The sequence below is a fragment of the Thermobia domestica genome, chromosome 5 (genome assembly GCF_964235325.1).
Source record: "Thermobia domestica chromosome 5, izTheDome1.hap1.1, whole genome shotgun sequence".
NCBI lineage: Eukaryota > Metazoa > Arthropoda > Insecta > Zygentoma > Lepismatidae > Thermobia > Thermobia domestica.
In genome coordinates this window covers 153,776,528-153,796,373 of record NC_137458.1, presented here as the reverse complement: position 1 = coordinate 153,796,373, position 19,846 = coordinate 153,776,528, and the positions used below count along the sequence as shown (strand labels likewise).

General features: G+C 35.6%; 1 protein-coding gene across 7 annotated transcripts in view; it reads right to left on the bottom strand.

The window, feature by feature from the left end:
• Lmpt (four and a half LIM domains protein limpet) overlaps positions 1-19,846 on the bottom strand; it is a 934,906-nt gene that overhangs the window by 153,719 nt on the left and 761,341 nt on the right. For all 7 annotated transcript variants that reach the window (XM_081759226.1, XM_081759223.1, XM_081759224.1 and 4 more), the window contains one exon: positions 15,187-15,361. In XM_081759226.1, coding sequence (XP_081615352.1) covers positions 15,187-15,361 — 175 coding nt within the window. The remainder of the gene's footprint in view (positions 1-15,186; positions 15,362-19,846) is intronic.

The following is a 19,846-nucleotide window of genomic DNA, read 5'->3' as shown; positions in this document are numbered from 1 at the left end:
ATCGAACAGTATGTTCGTCTAATACATGCATTTTCCAACTGGATGCTTTGACGTCATAGTATGCTGCTCCCATTCTTAATAAACGATACATAAAGAATAAAGAGCAGAGATACAGTTGAAAATTGTAATGATGATAGGTAAACAAGAGCATCGATGATTTTGCATGACACACTACCCGTGGATCTCTGACTACTCGTGTACTGCCAACTAATCCTTCTTCCTTTGCTTCACCTGTTTCTCACAATATTTCCTCCTATCGCAAAGCAATAGTCCTGAGATAAGACTCCTTTCAGATTAAGCGAATGTTCGCCGGAAGCTATATTATTCGTTTCGAACATTATGTTTATCTAATACAAGACAAACAAGAAACAAGAACATCGAGTGTATAGACGATGTTTTTGCATGACACGCTACTCATGCACTACCAACGAACCCTTCCCCCTTTGCTTCACCTATTTTTTTACAATTTTTCTACTGATCGGAAACGATCGGCCAGCTGGAATAACTGCACAGAGAAACACTAGGCGAGTTTTGATCGCTGCGGATAATCTATGATGCCAAAGCGTCCTCACATTGCTGTTATGGTTTCTCAAATTTGTGTGCTCCAGAATAGAAAGCAAAACCCGCGTAGCTATCGATTACTTCGGCAAAGAAAAATCGAAAATAGCTGGTTTTATCTGAAAATTCACATTGAAAGCAGTACACATTACTGCCAACGTGCAACGACTGTATGGTCAGCACTGGCGTCGTATGTTCCAATGGCAAGCCCGATCGTAATTTGCTGTTATTGTTTCCACCTTTCTTATTTTGGTTAAGCCATGCGGTATGTGGCAGATATATTGCTTTTACCATTTGCCATGTACAGTTTTAATATTATTATAATAACTAATGTTCTTTCGTACTATTGCTCTGTTAGTCGTATGTTTTGAAAGACTCAACCTCTGTGGCCACTATTACGTCACTGCACTACTATAAAAATTGAGCTAAGATTTTACATACAATTCAGCCGATCATGGCTTCTAATTTACGCCCAACAGATTCTGTAATCTTTTTCTTAGAAAAACGAATCAATCACTGAAATTATGAAAAAAAACTATCAAATGAGAAACAATTGTAATTTTTCAAAATTCCGAACGAAGTGATTACCAATATTGTAAAAATATTTCTTAACAGCCATCCATCTTTGTTTTTAGCGCATTAGTTTATATGGGGAAATATATTTTCTTTTTGTTTTCTTTGCAATGAACTGGAATTTTAATGATTTGATTTTAGTGATTCTTCTTCAAATTTATTTAAAATGTCCCTTGCTTCATGAAAAAAACTGTGATATATGATCTTAATATTTACTAATCAAATTTAAAGTAGTAATAAACCCTGGTAAAGACAGTGAAGAGGATCATGCGAAATATATATTTATGAATGAATAGGATATTGACAGTGAGCGTTAAAATCATCGTTACTTGTGAAAATGTTAACGAACTGACTCCATTAACGAATTCGACCGAGATAATCGCTCTAGCCATTTACTGCAAAGAACAATTTTAAAAACCGTTTTCGTTCAAAGAGTTATCATGCGGAGTAACGAACGGACGGACATCACCGTTACAAGTCAAGATGTTAACAGATTAATTCCATTAACGATCTAAAACGAAATAATTGCTCTAGCTATCTACTGCAAAGAACTTTTTTTTTTTTAAAAAAAAGAAAGTCGCTTCCGTTCAAAGGGTTTTCATGCGGAGTAACTGACGGGCGTTACAAATGAAGATATTAACTAACTAACTCTATGGCCTATGGAACCCGGAGGTTCAATGCCGCGTTCACAAAAGCTCTCCACTGACTTCTATCCTTAGCTAACTGTATCCAGTTTCTACTTTGGATTCCAATCTCTGCGAGATCCATTTTAATATTGTCCTCCCATCTGCGCCTAGGTCTTCCTAATGGTCGTTTTCCGATTGGTCTTCCAGTTAACGCTTTGAAAGCGTTCCTACTTTCTTCCATTCTAGCTACATGACCCGCCTACCTAAGCCTCCTAGACTTCACGACCCTAACAATGTTGGGTAAACCATATAAAATATGTAGTTCCTCGTTATGAAGTTTCCGCCATTCCCCATTTCCACTCCTCTTGGGTCCGGATATTCGTCTCAGGATCTTGTTCTCAAATACTTTCAGTCTATGTTCTTCCCTCAGAGTAAGTGACCATGATATATTAACTGCAAATGAAGATATTAACGGATTTTAACTCTATTAACGGATTTGGTCAAAATAATCGCTCCAGGTATCTACTGGAATAAAAACACAATTCGAAAATTAGCTTTCGCTCGAGTTATCGTGTGCAGTACCGTGTAAAATATGTAAAATACAGTAGGTACCACTTGCGTATTAATAAATTTGTATCTAATGAAAGTTTATTTTGAAAAACCAGGAGACATTTAACTAGAATTGAACAAGAAATATCAATGAAATTACATCCAATGAAATTAATTTCAAAGAAAATAGAAAAAAAATGATTCCCCGCATAAATCAAATGGGCTATAAAATAAAGATGATGTATAGACACGCAACGCCATTAATGAAAGACACAGCAAAGAAACACAATCTGTAAAATATTACCGTTAAAATTTTTTGAAAGGATTTAACAGCCGAAAATAAATATTAACTGAAGGTATAGTTGTATATATTTATGAATTATATAGAACTATAACTGAATTATATCGCTCCCAGGCACCAGAAAGCAGAAAGGTCCTAAGCGCCAAAATGCAAAATTTCTCAGGAGATTAATAAAGACGAATGAAACACTAATTCCAATTCTTTCTTTCTTCTAGAATTCAGTTTTTACTGCAGACCTTTCATATTGTCTCTTGCCACTTGTCCCCTTTCTGCACAACATTAAACATGAACTGGGTAGTCATGATATGCACTTAGTTGGAAATCAAGGAGAATGACGCTTAGCACCTTTCTGCTTTCTGGGGGCGATATACAATTTAACTGAAGGTAATTAAGTTTCACAGTTAATAAATAAAAGAGTTTGTATAATTAAAATTACTAATTACATAACATAGCCGTATTGGTAATACAGATATTAAAAAAAAAAAAATCTTATGGAGAATTTGTACAAAATCGTGTATTAAATCTAATCCGTTCTCTTCTGTAGGCCCCACTACGCAAGTTAATTATTTTCAGTATGCTGTTAAATCATTTCCTAATTGTCTATTATTCACTACATTATGTTATGTCTTTTTTTTCTTTCCTATGTTACTCAGTTTTGACAGTGTACGATGTCACTTATAATATCAATATGGTGTATGACAAATGGAAATCATGCGTACTATGACTTCGGAAATAAATCAATGACACTTTTCAAACTCATATGTGATTTAATCAGAATCGTTCATCACATAAACGAGTAGTTAAGGTCCATCCACTTTTATCTTAACGTTATCTTGTCGACAATACACTGAAATGATTGCAATAATTAGGGCGTTGCTATATCGACCATTTATTCAGACAGAAATTGTCATTCTTTTCTTCAGTAGGAAGTTTAAAAAAATGACAACGGAACATCGCAAGACCAACCTGCTAGACCATGGTAATTGGCGAACGATGAAAGAAAATTACGAAGTAGCGAATAACAGTCTGAAAGATATATCCATAAACCAGGTTGACATATACAACATATCGTGAGAGACATGTTGGTAATACTAATGAGGGCGTTTGTATGCTACGAAGCAATGCTCTTTGGTGTCCTTAATGTTGACGTAGACTACTATAATCATAAACGTCGTACTAGAACCATATTTCAGTGCACGGACTGCTTTTTCTTCCTTTCTTTTGACAATTTGATCGGCTTTCGGGGGGCGGACAATCAAGGTTGAGTATCTGCTGAAGTACCGTGTACTGGTACCAGTGTTAAAGGAATCAAGAGCGTGATCATTGACAACCAGAGCGTGATTATAACGAACATCTGAATGAAAAATCGGCAAAGCCCTATTCGTTAACAACTTTTGGCACAGATTAATATTTCATTGTAATCTCCTGAAAGTTCAAGACGAGGAATTCCGTACCCTGTAGTACAGGCAAGACTGCTCACTTGTCAGTACTCGAAGTAAACGGGAGTTCATGTTGTTTGGATTCCACGCTAAGTTGTAGATCTATGTATCATACAGCCTCGTAATGAAAGGGGGACACTACATTCTAATCCAACAAACCAATCAAAGTGGACGGTTGCTCTCACTGCTGGTCCAGTGGCTAGTGCGCGCAACTTTGGTGCATGTGGTCCTAGGTTCGATTCCCACTAGGAGAGCTTTGAAACTTGAATGCAATACGGTGGTTTGAATTCCACCTTAAACTGTAGGTTCACGTCTCATATTACCTTGCTGCTGAAAAGGAACGCATCGAAGTGGACGGGTATGACATACTTATTGACGAAACTAAAATTCCCTGGCGCACTTATTTACACATGTGATAATAATAATAATACCCGAACCAACACTGTCGACACAATGCACCACACAAATATGAGTACGAACCGCCTTTCCACTGCGCATATTTTATATATATATATATATATATATATATTATATATATATATATATATATATATATATATATATATATATATATATATATATGTGTGTGTGTGTGTGTGTGTGTGTGTGTGTGTGTGTGCGTGTGTGTTCCTTTATATACTAGTAAATGACGGGAGAACTCAAAAGTAACTGAAGTGCTATAGACAAACGTAGCATTTTAATATACAGATGTTGGGGTGAGTTTGTGACGAACTTGATGGGGTAATAGATCATAGATCATGTAATATGGATATTTTTTTTTTTTTTTTTTTTGTAAATGCATATCAGAGTTTGATTCATTGCGGCTGTACAAGTTGCCATCATACAATAAATAGGTTAGTCATTCTGGTGGAAGCAAAGCGAAATAAGTAAATAAATATAATTAATTCGATTTAGGATTTAGATTTCTGGGGTATCGGCATCTATGGCCTTGTTAGCCTGTCATGTATGAGGGATGACGTCCCTCGGCGATCACACTATCCAATGAAAGGGAAGGAAGGATGCGGCCTGGGACCTATATGTTAGGCACCATCCCGGCATTCGCCTGTGTGAATGAGGAATACCACAGAAAAACCCCATTCACGATGGTAGCCTGGAAAAGCTTTTTACACTTTTTCAACTGACTGCCTCCACCGGAAATCGAACTCAGGACCGCTCAATAATTCATTACAGCAACATGAAAATCACAAAATTATTATTCGCAACAAACGACATATTTTTTTTAGGGACATAAAAATTTCTCGTTTTTCTTGTCAAAAAGTACGCATTAAGAATTAAACCCTCTAGCATGCTATTTCATTCAGATTGATATCACGTATCGATTTATCATATATAACTCTCATATCTGCACAATAATATTATAAATAAACAAAAGTCATAAGTTTGGGCTGGATCTCATTTGCCGTAATTGAAAGCATGATTGAAGAGTGTACTTCAGTACCAGATTCATCTTTATAGGTCGCGTACTTATACATATGCTATAGTATCAATTTTTAACTTTTCAAAAATTTATTTTGTTTTCTCAAAAATGACGCATGCGGATTTACATTCACCCATACCATTTTATTCAGTTCAAGTAAGGTTTATTGATTAATATAAGTTTCATTCGTAGATTTTTCATATTATTATTATTATTATTATTATTATTATTATTATTATTATTATTATTATTATTATTATTATTATTATTATTATTATATGCAAATAATATTCCAAAATTTATTAATTTATAATACGTAAGAACTACGAGGGAAGTGCCTAGAGCTCTCGACGGAAAGCCTTTGGAAAATAACAAGTGAGAAAAGGGAGGAGGCTAATGTAAAGTGTGATCTTCAGAATAACAATAATACTATAATCCTATTGGCTTGGTAAAACATACGTCCTACAGCAATGAACTTGCTCGTTTTAAGAGGGCCGCGGTGGCTCAGTGGTATAGCGTTCACCTCTGGCACATGGGGTCTTGGTTCGACCCCAGTTTGCGCCAAGTGAGCTTTGTGATGGACAAACACCCTGTGCGTGAGATTTCTCGGGGTTCTCCCGTTTCCTCTCACTTTTTTCATTCCACCATTTCATTCATTTCTCACCATTACCGTCTCCTTTAGCCTAGTCGACACAACCGTGGGTCGTAAAACAAAGATTTTTGCTGGTTTTGATAAGACATTGAGTTAGCAATCAGGAAACCTCGAAATTTGCAAACATTTTTTCCCACTATCACGAAACTGTTTACATTAATGGTCGTTCGAAAATAATAATCAGACTAATAATTACATTCCATAACGAATACTATTAATTCAGAAAATATTTTCCATACAGTTCCATATATGTTCTGACCCTGAATAGTGTAATCTGTACCAAGTAAGTCATCACCAAGAACTGTACCGATCACAGGTAATATAATCTATTGCAACCACTAATAATAATAATAATAATAACAGTAAAAGAAAGTGGAGTCCATTTAGTCAGTAGGTGACAAGTGAATGATAATGTATGTGACGGGCAGTGGGCGGAGGTTTCGATATGGAAATCCAGAGTCCACTTTCTCTTTCCGTCTCTTGCTCTTCCAGCTCTGAATAAGGCCCTGCTCCAGAAAACACTCCACGTACGCTCTCATTCACTAATGATAGGGGAGGGGCAAAAACGCTTAAGTCCCGCCCCCACACTTATTGCTTTTAGATCACAAATCTTGGCTGGCCTGGAGTTACCAATCAAGTCATGGAATCAGATATTACACACTACATTCAACAAATCACTATTTTATAACGGTCTTTGAAGTTTTCCTTTTTCTTTTTTCTTTTTTAAATAGTGATCATAGTATCAATACGTAAGATAGATCCGAATTTTCCTAAACCGTATTTTGATCCTTATTCAAAGTTACTATTCGATTCTGAATACAAAATTCAATTTTGACTATACAGAAAGAAATTACCTGAGTTTTTGCTTTACGGTTCTTACTTCCAGAGATACTGACCATTTCGAGCAGCGGTGCAAATCTGTCATCAATATTGGGGGGGGACAGGTAAGACCGTTCCCATATTATAATATATATTAAAGCGATGTTCAAAATATTTATGAAGTTGAAAAACAGTGCTGTGGAGGATCAAGGGAGCAGAGTTGTCTTCAACATTGAGAGACGGGCAGATTTGAGGGTTAGACCCTATTATGGGGGCACATGAATTTCATTTCACTTACTTTTGTTGCTATCAGACACAAATCATGACATTTCTCTCCGAAAAACACATTTCAAATCGGATTATTGGAGGGAACAGTCCCCCCAGTTCCAAGATTGGAGGGACATGTCCCCCTCATCCCCCCCTGGGATTTGCGCCAATGATTTCGAGGGTAACTGTCTTTGTATTTGTGTCTATTAGACGATTGTTAACTTAATCACGCAATTACTAGGTTAGTGTATTTCGTAAAAATAATCATAATTTTCAAATCTAGTACTTGGTTCCAATCCAAATTACTGAAGACTCACTTGCTTAAATTAATGTTTGAAATTTCTCCCGTATTTTTTAAAGAATTTAGTCACAAAGAATGAACAAATAATTCATTTGTTACCTTTAAATATTACTAGTATTACTGCTATAATAATAATAATAATAATAATAATAATAATAATAATAATAATAATAATAATAATAATAATAATAATAATAATAATAATATCAAACAAATGTGTCGAGATGTCCTCGGCTTTTAGTAAAGTGCGTCATCATTCAAAAAACGTTGAGAACCGCTGCTCTAAAAGATTGTTAAGGAAATATTTATCAATAAATCTGTCAATCAAAAAAGTAGGTTTTCACCCGAGGGAAAAACCTAATACAATAGTAAACTGCACGTTTTGGAATTTCCCCACAAGGAAAGTGTAATATCATACTATAGAATTATTTTCCATATACAGATAAATCCATATCAATAATGGCTGCTGACTAAATTTATTATTTTTGTACACAAAGTTGTACTAAATTTAGACAGTAGAAACCAGACATTCAATCATTTTGTAGATTTATTTTTTGAGCGGTCATATTACTCAGACGTTTAAGACTCATCTGTATTTTCCAAAAAGGTTTGCAATAAAAACTGTCGTCTCGTTATTTATGAAGACAATGATTTCAAACAAAAACCATTTGAAAGAGAATTAAAGTGCTACATTCTATATGCAAGCTCATTTAAGCCTAGTAGACTACTAATACCATTTTTAAAAAAATTAAAAGTTTGAAAAAATCAAATTGACTTTTTGAAATAAAGAATTTCAAAGAAAACAAAAACAGACTCACTATTATTTTTTTCCTCTAGATATAGGCTTTGTGGTATACCAAAGTGTCTCATTCTTGTTTCGTTAGGAGTCTTCAAACATTGTGATTTTTTAAAAATTGGCTATGTTCAGTCAAAAGGGACATACTTGAAAAATTTCAAATTTTCACAAAACAATTTGTTATTTACGTAGTAACACGTGGTTAAAGTTTGATCACTGAGACCTGATTACTTCTTGAGCTTTTTCGTTTTATGTGGCAAAATTCGGTTTATTAGCAACTAAAATGATAGTTAATTCTACAACTAAACTATATATATGTTAAGTGTTAAAACATACAGTTCAGTTCAATTGTGTACGTTATTTTATTGTAATACACTGAAAAAAATCCGTTACTCGAACAGCGGTATATTGTACAAAATATAAGAAATCCATATGTTTACTACGGAAATTAGTAAGAAGCATAAGTTATGCATATGCTACATACGTACTGACTTTTCTCGTTTAGATATTACATCATATCGTTGTAGGATGCCTGACATTTAACAGTCTTTCATATATTACATACCTATATGTATGCTACATAGTCAGCTATATGTTATTATTATATATATAAAAGAGAACGTACAAATCCTTTGTTCCCTCATCACGCTAATACGGCTGAACCAATTTCTTTTATTTTTGGGGGGTTATTAGGATTTGGACCCTAGATGGTTTTTATCATATCACTTTAATTTTTAATTACCGGTGTCTTGAGATAATTGACCATTCAAGTGTCCATAACGTACAAATCCTTTGTTAGATCATCATAGGTAAAAATAAACGTATTTATATGCAACCCGCATGACCGTGTCACTCGGCGGGTTAACATAAATGACAGGCGCTATAATGTTAACATTTACTGCAATTACTTGAAAGCGAAAAAGTAAAAATTATCTAAGTAACAAAGTTTATTGCGTTCCGGGGTGACCGCAGCGAAGCGGGGCGGGTTAACATAAATGACAGGCGATATAATGTTAACATTTAATGCAATCTTCTATGGTTTTTATCATATCACTTGAAAGCGAAAAAGTAAAAATTATCTAAGTAACAACGTTTATTGCGTTCCGGGGTGACCGCAGCGAAGCGGGGTGAACGCTGCTAGTATGTTATATACGTCCATCTGTATGCGAGATCCTGATCACCTATATACATTTCTTAGTTTCATACAGAGAGTACGCATAGATGGAACAATTATACAGAAAGCATTATAAAACGGTTTCACTTATATGTTTGCTACAGGATGTTACACAGGGTTATATGTTAAGTCCACATACTTTTTTCTCTATGTATTTTACTGAAACAAATTAACTATTAACCATGTTTGCACAATAGTGCACAATTTTCTGATTTTACGCAAAAATTTAAAAATCTCCAAAACCGTATACAGTACGACTGCTCACGAGACGAGACATCATTTTAATTACACATTTTCGAGACGAAACAGCCTCAACTCTTGTAAAGGAAGAAATGGGGTGTTGTAGCTCCGTGGTAGAGCGTTCCCCTCCGTTGCTTCGGGTCCCTGGTTCGATCCCAGATCGCGCCGTATGGACTTTGTGGTGGACAAACACCCTGCTCGTGGGTTTTTTCGAGGTTCTCCCGTTTCCTCCCACTCTCTTCATTCCACCATTTTAGTCATTTCTCATAATCACCGTCTTCTTTAGCCTAACCGGCATAAGCGTGAGATGTAAAACTCAAAGATTTCATTTTTTCTTGTAAAGAAAATAATTCTGTGGTTTGGGTCTAAAAGGGCCCAATGTCACTTTTGGGCAAAAATGATATGTTTGTCAAATTTTACCACTTATAAAGGGATATTTTCTTGTGCAAGAAAAGCATCGACGACGAAAGTGCAAAACCTCGTAACTCATCAAAACCAATCTTTTCAGGAGAGCAATAAAACCGTTCAGGTTTTACATTATTTTATATGCAATACGAGGTTTTAAAAGTTAGTCTTTCACGTTTTTTTTTTTTTTTTTTTTTAATTATGTTTTCGTTTACGAGCTTTTGCACCCATGTAGATTCAGATGTGGGGAATTGAATGCAACCAAAATGTAAAATTCCATAAGAAGTGAGATACCAGATTTTGCACTTTCGCCATTGAAATGTTAATATGAATAGCATATATTCCAAACTACTTCCTGTTGACATTTGCTCTTTTTGCACAAGAAACATCCATTTATAGACGTAAAATTGAAGAATATTTCATTTTTGCCAAAAAGTGACATTGATCATTTTAGACCCAAGTCTCAGAATTATTCTAAAAGATGTAAAAGTAGGCCTGCTTTTAAAAGTATTGTCGTTCCTTAATGAACTTTTCCGAATTCCGTGAAACAGTTCCAAAGATCCATTCTTATTCCACCAAGCAACTCGTCTTGAGTAGATCTTATCTAAGGGATAGCTTTCAATGCTGTTTCGCAATATTGGCAGAAGTCGTCATGTTCCTGTCTACTTGTGTGGGTTCTTCACAGTCGAGTCATTCAACCAAAAATGCACTCAAAAGACACACGTGGACACGCGCGTGTGTGTGTGTGTGCCTGTGTTTTAGTCGCCAGCCTAATCCAAATACCACGCCTTCTTTGTATCTGCAGTTTGAGTCATACAGCAGATCACTATACAGAATGATATAAATTAGTTCTTTCCGCTGAACACAATGAAGACCTAAAGAAAACTTTCAATACGAAATCAATTTAGCGTCTAACAAAGAACTTAATTTTTAGACTTTCAAATTTTGCTGTAGTACCGTAAGTCGTATAGAACGGCATTGCTCGTCCGTCCGTCTGTCGAGAAATACCAGAACAAAACTCGTAAGGGTAGATATAGAAGCGCTTTTCTGGTATCGATTCAATGTCCAAAGAATAAGTTTCATCTCGTAAGTTAACCCCGTTTTCAAATCGGAAGTGACTGAAATTAACCATTTCCGGTTTCAATGTTGATCGCCATAGAACGAAAACGGTAACACGTAGCGACAAGTGTATTTTTTTTAAAACCAATTCAGCGTCTTAAGAAGGGGTACCATTTTAAACAACATCTCTTTACTAAAACCGGATATGGTAGAAATTTACTGGTATTTCCAGTTTCAATATAGATCTTTAGAGAGCAAAAGCTGTAATAGATAACGGCAAGTGATTTTCTCTAATTGATTCAGCGACCCAACAATAGGTTTCATTTACACTGTTAACCCTCTGCTCAAATCGGAAGTGGGGGCCACGATGGTTCAGTGATAGATCGTTCTCCGCTGTGCGTAAGGTCCCTGGTTCGATTCCAGCTCGCGTCAAGTAGGCTTTATGGTAGACAAACACCGTGTTCGTGTATCTTTTCGGGGTTCTCTCGTTTTCTCCCACTTTATTCATTCCATCATTGCATTCATTTATCGTCATTACCGTCTCCTTTAGCCTAGCCAGCATAACGTGGGACGTAAAACTGAATTTTTTAAAATTTTATTTCATTTTCAAATCGGAAATAGTAGAAACTATTTTTGATTTTAATGTTTATTGCCATACTACGGAAATGGGTCATAGATAGCGAGAAGCAGTCTTCTGTTCGGTCGAAAAGATATAAACCACTTTTTCAAGCCAGCTACCCTGATTGGGGTTTTCCTGGGTTTTCATCATTCATAAAGGCAAATGCCGGGGTGGTACCTAACATATAGGTCCCAGGCCGCTTCCTTCCTTTCTCCCTTCCCTTTCTCAGGATAGTGTGCTCGCCGAGGAACGTCATCCCTCCCGGGTTAGATGGCCTTAGATGCCGAAAGCCCAGAAATCTACATCTTAAAACGGGAAGTGGAAGAAATTTACTACTACTTCTGTTTCCAACATTAATTTTCGTACAGCAAAAACGGTCAGAGATAGCGAGAAGCGGTTTTTGGTCAACGATTCATCGTCCACAAAATATGTCCTCTCATTTCTCTTAACGCTCCAGTCAAACCAGAAATGATAGAAATCAACCATTTTCGATTTTGACGTTGATCGCCATTAGAGCAAAAACGGCAACACATTGCGAGAAGCATTTTCTTAATATGGATTGAATATCACAAAGAAGTGCTCCATCTCCAATTTCATTCCCCTAGGAAATTATAGAAAGTACTACCACTTCCGGTTTGAATATTAATCTTCATATAGCTAAAACTGCAACATGTAGCAAGAAACAAGTTTCTCATATGGCTTTAGGGATCCCAAGAATCTCCCACTTTTGATGTTATCGCCTTATTACAACTAGAAATTATAGATCTACACTGAAAAAAAAATCTGTAATTAAATTGTCAAATATCAATGTAAAATCATTTACCCTTCATTTCGTAAGTTAATATACATTTCCTTAGATTAAATTACAAAATTTTCTGTTTTTGTTTTTTAGAAATTTAGAAGAAAACGATATTTTTATTGATAAAAATGTAATTTTACACCATTTCGTATTAGTAATTTTACCGTATAGGCGTAAATTGATTTACATAGAGGTTTGGCAAACAAACTGCCAGAGCTTTTTTTTTTTTTTTTTTTTGTAAATTTACTTTTTTTTTTTTACCGTGTAGCTTCAGTATTAAGTTTGCGTAGTTTGGAAGTCTACCGTAGTGTTACAACGTGAAGCAAAACTCACTTGCTATACAGGGTGATCCAATAAAACCTCCCACATTTTAAAGACGAATGGTCACCCCACGGGGAGGGAATTTTATAGTTCAAAGGAAGAAATTCCTCCCGGGCTACCCCTTGAAATCCTCACCGACTTTGAAGGAGGCAACGATCTACACTAGTAGCAACTTTAGCGGCTAGGCCGTGTAGACACGGGCTTACTCAAAAATTTTGACAAACATATAAACGCTGAAAGACACAATAAAGAGTAAATATATTTTACACTATTTATAATAATGGTAAACAATTATTTAACAAATAGCATCAACCACTACTGCAAAAGTAATTTTTCACTATCATTAATCAATCAAATGTGTATATGTATCCACAAGCGAGGGAGCGAGCCTACCCAAAATTAAAATCCTAAGGTCGCTCCTGATATACACTTTACCGTGGTAACACACAAGCTCAAAAAGGGAATTGAGCCCGAAGTTGGTAACGAGGGGGTTGAAATATAAGGCTAGAATTACAAGATTAGTTGTTCGGAGCAAAGAATTCCAGAACGTAAGACTTTTTGTCTTTAATAATGCTTTGTGAATGAGCATTTTTTTTTCGTTTTCACATACATATTACCTTGAAGAGATTAATAACGTTTATTAATAAGTGTAAGAGTAAATATAGTAGACGAGCATAGGATGTGGAGAAGTTATAATAATAATAATAATAATAATAATAATAATAATAATAATAATAATAATAATAATAATAATAATAATGAGCTGTATACAAGTCCTAAGAAGTAATGATTTTATTTCAAATGGATTTCATTCCTAAAAAGAAAAACTTAACATACTTTCAAAAGGTTACACTGCTTCTCTTTAAGCATATATTTGGTAGATCGTACTAAAATTTTTTGATACCTACACAAAGTGGCACCGATTTCTGCATAACTTGGGGGAGAGGCGGACCCCAAGGTCCTCCCAGGATCGGCGGCCATCCCTGCACATCGCTGTGTAAAGAAGACAGCGTATAACTCCTGTGTATTTTTTCATGTTTCGGAGGGAAGAAGGGAATAAAATCTTTAAGATAATCACAATGAGTAACGTCCTTTAAGCTCGGGGTTCTCCCGTTTCCTCCCACTTTCTTCATTCCGCCATTGCATTCATTTATCGTCATTACCGTCTACTTTAGCCTCGCCGGCATAATCGTTGGACGTAAAACTCAAAGATTTCATTTTTCTTTTTCTTTCTTTTTTTTCTTTTTTTTTTAACAAAAGAAACTACTCACCAATTTAGTATAGTCTTTAGCTACACCAACTACATTACGAAACAAACTTTATGCAGTCAAGTAAAGTGTGACACTGTTATAAATAAAAGTTGAACAATAAATTATGGGTGTGTGGAAAGTATAGTTACATTCAACATGTACGGAATAATGAGACATACTCATCAGATGAATAAAAAGGAAACAAATTACAAAATTCTTACTGTATTTGTAAACATCGGATTGCTGCTAATAGTACAACCTGCACTCTCAAGTTAGCACTACGAGCCATCTGTTGGTGAAGTTTCGTAATTACAACACATACCTGTACATGAGCTGCCATCTTCAGAGAAAATACTGAACTTCATACCCGAGAATCTATCCTAGTGCTTTTTTTTTTCATTTTTTTTTGTAACAAGTATGCGTCACTGTTCACTTTTCATCTTCACTGAAACATCACAAAATTGAAAGGTTGATAAAATTTCTGTGTAATTTTCTGATACTTTCAAGACCATTTAGCAGAATAACACAATCAATGTTTTTCCCCTATTCTGAAGAAATCTGCACTATACACGTATAGTCTCCCGCGTAACGATCCTAAATAATTTCCTTACATAGCCGTCAGTAGTGTATGCAAGGGGTCAGATTTTAACTCCCCTTGCGTATAATGATATGCAAAAACAAATATCACCATATTAAGGTATAAACAAATATCTGAAATCATACGAACTTGGCACCTTGAGTTGATTTTGAGTTTAACGTCGCCTTCAGCAGCGAGACTATATAAGACGCGACCTACTGATTAACGTGGAATCCGAAGCACATGAGCTCCCGACAGAAATCGAACCCGAGTCTCCCACGCCAAAGGCACGTACGCTAAGCGCGTAGCCACGGAGGAGCTCCTTGGCAGCTTGAATCTCCCCCTTGACGAACTTCTGCGTACGCCACTGATAGATCTCAACTGTAGTTAACATAATTATTTTTTTTAAAGTACTGTACTCACCTGCACGGAAGATTTCTCCGCAGCCATCGCAGCGGCTAGCAAACTGAGCGTCATAACAATTTCCACAGTAAATTTTATCAGCTTTTGAGCCGAATTGCTTGTCTACCAGTGACACCCGGCATTTGTTACACAGGAAACAAGCCTCGTGCCAGTGCTTATCTTTATACGAAAGATCCTGGAAGAAAAGAAAACATAGTTAAGTAAAAAAATAAGTAAGTAAGAACTGTAATTAAACCTAAGTATGGTAACAAATAATTCAGATGAACGATGGCTGTTTGGACGGCTAGGTACAGGCTTCAATAGTTTATAGAATTGTCACATAGATGGCATTAGCGTCAACAAATCACGAGTACTAATAGGGGACACGGAGTGAAAAATTAAGATTACGTATCCTGGAAAATATAATCATTCTAATGTTTTTAAAAGAATGTATACAATATCTAAGATAGTAAGTTTATCAGAATAATACTATTTGAGAAGTAAAATTAATTTTACACTGGTGCCATCTATACAACAATTCTATTAAATATATGAAAACCGCATATTGAAATTAAAATAATCATCTAACTAAACTTCTTACAGTTCTAATAAATTAGCTTTAACTATTGCTTGTTAATTTTTAAGGCGTTATTCACTATTCGACAAATAAGCTGATCATTTGTATATTATAAAAAATCTCACTGAGTAAAGGAAAATGAAATTTCTTCAAACATATTCCAAGAAAAATAACATCTAATGATATTTTTCAATCAAATAATTTATTATAATTACAAGCAGATACACCTGTTTTTCACATGGAACGAAGATTTAATGAATAAAAATCCAGAAATTTGAATATTGTTAAAAATATCCATTTTCTTCCTTTAAAAGTAGAATTTTCGGAAACGCTGAAACACATATTTAGTTGTTGTTAATGAGGAATTTATACGCAGTGTTTCGAATTCGTGAGACATACTATTCTTGCCATCTCTTGCTTCCGTGACAAAATAAGTTCTCGCGTGGCTATGTGAATCACGTACGCGTCCTTGGCGCAGAAGACTCGGGTTCGATTCCCAGTGCGTGCTCATGTGGTTCGGACACTACGTTAAGCTGTAGATCTAAGTCTCATATAACTTCGATGCTGCGAAGAGAGGCTAAACTGAAATTCAATCCAATCCAAAATAAGTTATCTTTAAATTTTACGTTTCTGGCTATAATAATATACCTTGGACGTTGAAGAGTGTCTTTTTTTTCTCTCTCTCTTATGAACTGAAATAAAATCTTTCCGTTTAATGTGTCACGATTATGCCTTTAAAGCTAAGGAAGACGGATGATTAAGACAACTGAATAATGGAATAATTGGTGGAATGAGAATGTGGGAGGAAACGGGAGTATTCTGAGAAAATCCAATGAAACTACGTATGTTGTCCACTACATAGTTACTTGGGCAAGGATTGAACCAAGGATCTCATACACCAGAGCTAAGTGCTCTACCACAAAGCCACGGTGCCCCGTTTTTTATCTTTTATATAATGCTGTAGTATAGATTATTTTGTTATACATAATAAAACTTTCATGAAGTATATCGTCGCATGAGAACCAGAGGAACGTAACTCCAGAAATGTGGTTTTTGTTTTCTTCATGTTTAGACAATTTTGAAAGCCCCACTTGGTGTAAATGGAACGGAACACCATCTATTCTTCTTGTCGATCATCTGTTGTAATGTAGCTCAATTACCATCCTATTAAAAGCACACCTTTCTAAGCAAATAATATTTTTGTCCTTTCACCTGTAAAACTACGAAAATGGTGTTACGTTCCTCTGGTCCTCACGCGACGATATACTGTCTAAGTATTTAGCTTGTTTTCGTCGAGCCATTTCATTTTATACTTTTAAGCAAAATGCTTAACTGACATCTGATGTTTGCGTTTTAACAATACGGCGTTTATCCATATTGGATTTTACATGACATCATATACACATTATTATTCCTGATGTTATAACAAATTTATCGACCACGTTCAGTAAAATTTTATCAAACAATTTCAGTTTTACATCCGAATTTGAGATTTTATCAATTGGCGTGAAAATTTGACGTTTGGTGTCAGCTAGACGTCTGGTGTTCCTTTTTCTGAACCAAAGCTATTTGAAACATGGACCTACAATTTGAGGTGGAATCCGAAAAACTATAAAGCGTCCAAAACTCTTCCACTGGGAAATTGAACCCAGGATTCCGTGCACCAAAGGCGTACACTTACAATTACATCAACGGATAGGACTCTAGACTATTAATGAAGGAACAAATTACCAAATTATCCCCAGAGATATACTCGGTTTTTGGTGTAGGTGGGAATTTACGTATATATACGTATAAAGTATCTGAAGAGTTTATTGAACAATTACTGTGAGAAAGATCATGAATGTAGAGTGAAATCAAATACAATATCCCACTTTCGATTACGTATATTCACTGGCGCAAATTCCAGGGGGGACGAGGGGGACATGTCCCCCTCAATCTTGGACCTGGGGGGGACTGTCCCCCCCAATAATCTGACTTAAAAAGTGCTTTTTGGGATAAGTGTGATGATGCCACAAAGGAATGTGAGATGAAATTGATTTCTCTTGGCTTTTCCATTTCTTTTAAAAAGAATCGTATTCTGTAGTATTTCAAACTGAACTTCGCGCTGCAGTGCGTTTAGTAGTCTCATCAATGTGTCTTAATTCCACTTCCGCTACTTGGGCACAAATTGCAATAAATGCCAGAGGAGGATATGTCCCTCTCCTCATGCTGAAAAGTTGTCTCAGCTGTAGGTAGACATGGGGAGCCTACGTCTTCCTAATGGTCATTTTCTGATTGGACTTACCGCTAACACTTTGAAAGCGTTCATGCTTTCTTCCATTTTGGCTATATGTCCTGCCCACCTAAGCCTCCTAGACCTGATGACCCTAACAATGTTTGGTAAGCCGTATAATTTATGTACTTCCTCGTTATGAAGTTTTCGCCATTCCCCATTCTTGTTCCTCTTGGATCCGAATATTCGTCTGAGGATTTTGTTCTCAAATACTTTCAGTCTATGTCCTTCCCTCAGAGTAAGCACCCATGTTTCGAAACCATACAGAACAACAGGCATGATAATCGTTTTATATATTTTAAGCTTCAAATTCCTCGACAGAATTCGCGACAAGAGATTTTGAACTGAATAATAACACGAATTTCCTGTTTTTAGTCAACATTTAATTTCTTCGTGAATATGATTTTCGTCTTTTAATATTGATTCTAAATTTTTGAAAGTATCCACTTTATCAAAAGTGTTATTTAATATTTTAACGGATTTATAATTTGCCGTGTTACGGTCCCGACGCACTTCCATGTATTTAATTTTCTCTGCATTTACTTCTAAACCCATATCCCTGCAAGCGTTTAATAAGACCTCTGCATTTCTTTCTATTGTTCTCATATCATCCCCTATTAAATTTACATCATCACCGTACGTATAACCGGGTGAACACCGTTCAACTCTAGGCCCTGGTTGCTATCTTTGATTTTCCTTAATGCGTATTCCAGGACAAAGTTGAATAATAATGGGGACAACACCATCTTGTTTCAGGCCATTCTCCACGTGAAAGCTCGTGGCCAAAAATTTTCCTACTCGGACTTTACTTTGGGATTAATTTAAACATGACTTAATTAATCTAATTAGCTTTTTCGGTATTCCAAATTCTGTAGGAACGTTGTACAATATTTCTCTCTTAACCGAGTCGTAAGCCTTTCAAAAATCAATAAATAGTTGATGTACTGGGCTACTCTATTCCCACTTCCTTCGAATATTTGCCGATAGGTAAATATTTGGTTGATAGTTGATCGATTTAGTCTAAATCCGCACTAATAATCTCCAATAATTTCATCTGCATATGGGGTCAATCTTCATAATATAATATTTGAAAGGGTTTTATAGGATGTTGACAGAAGAGAGATGCCTCGATAATTATTACAGTCAGTTTTGTCGCTTTTCTTGTGGATTGGAACAATGATTGATTCTTTCCACTCTTGTGGCAATTCTTCCTTGTTGTAGATAAAGAGGATGAGTTTGTGTATCTTGTTCCACAATTTTTCGCCTTAGCCGGTGTTTCTTTAATTTCTTTATAGCGATTTCTACTTCTATTCGGTTAGGTTCTGGAATATACGGTTCTGCGGTGTGTATCTCTCTTTCTCCACGCACATTAGTTTCTTTCTGCGTGTTAAGCAAATCGTCAAAAAAATCTTTCCATCTATTTAAAATGCTATCTGCATCAGTGAGAACTGTTCCATCAGCTTTCTTTAATATAAGCATGAGGTTGATAGCCTTTTTTAAATTCGTTGATCCCTTTATACATGTCCCGAATGTTTTAAGTTTTACTATTATCTTCAAGTTTCTTAATTTTCGCTTTCAAAAAATCGCGTTTCTTTGTTCTTAAAAAATTTGGAAGTTTCCCCACCTGATGTCTATGAAATTTTGTGTAGTTATTTCATTCGGATTTTGTAGCAAACGTAATTTTGCCTGTTTTCTCTGCTAGTTCAAACCATGGTTTGTTCCTACGTATTTCCACGTGTCCCAATTTTTCTTTTTAGAGAGGATGCTTCGTAAGCAAAGAAAAGAATTCAAAAGCTGGAATATTTTTCTCGATAATCTTAAGGCTCAAG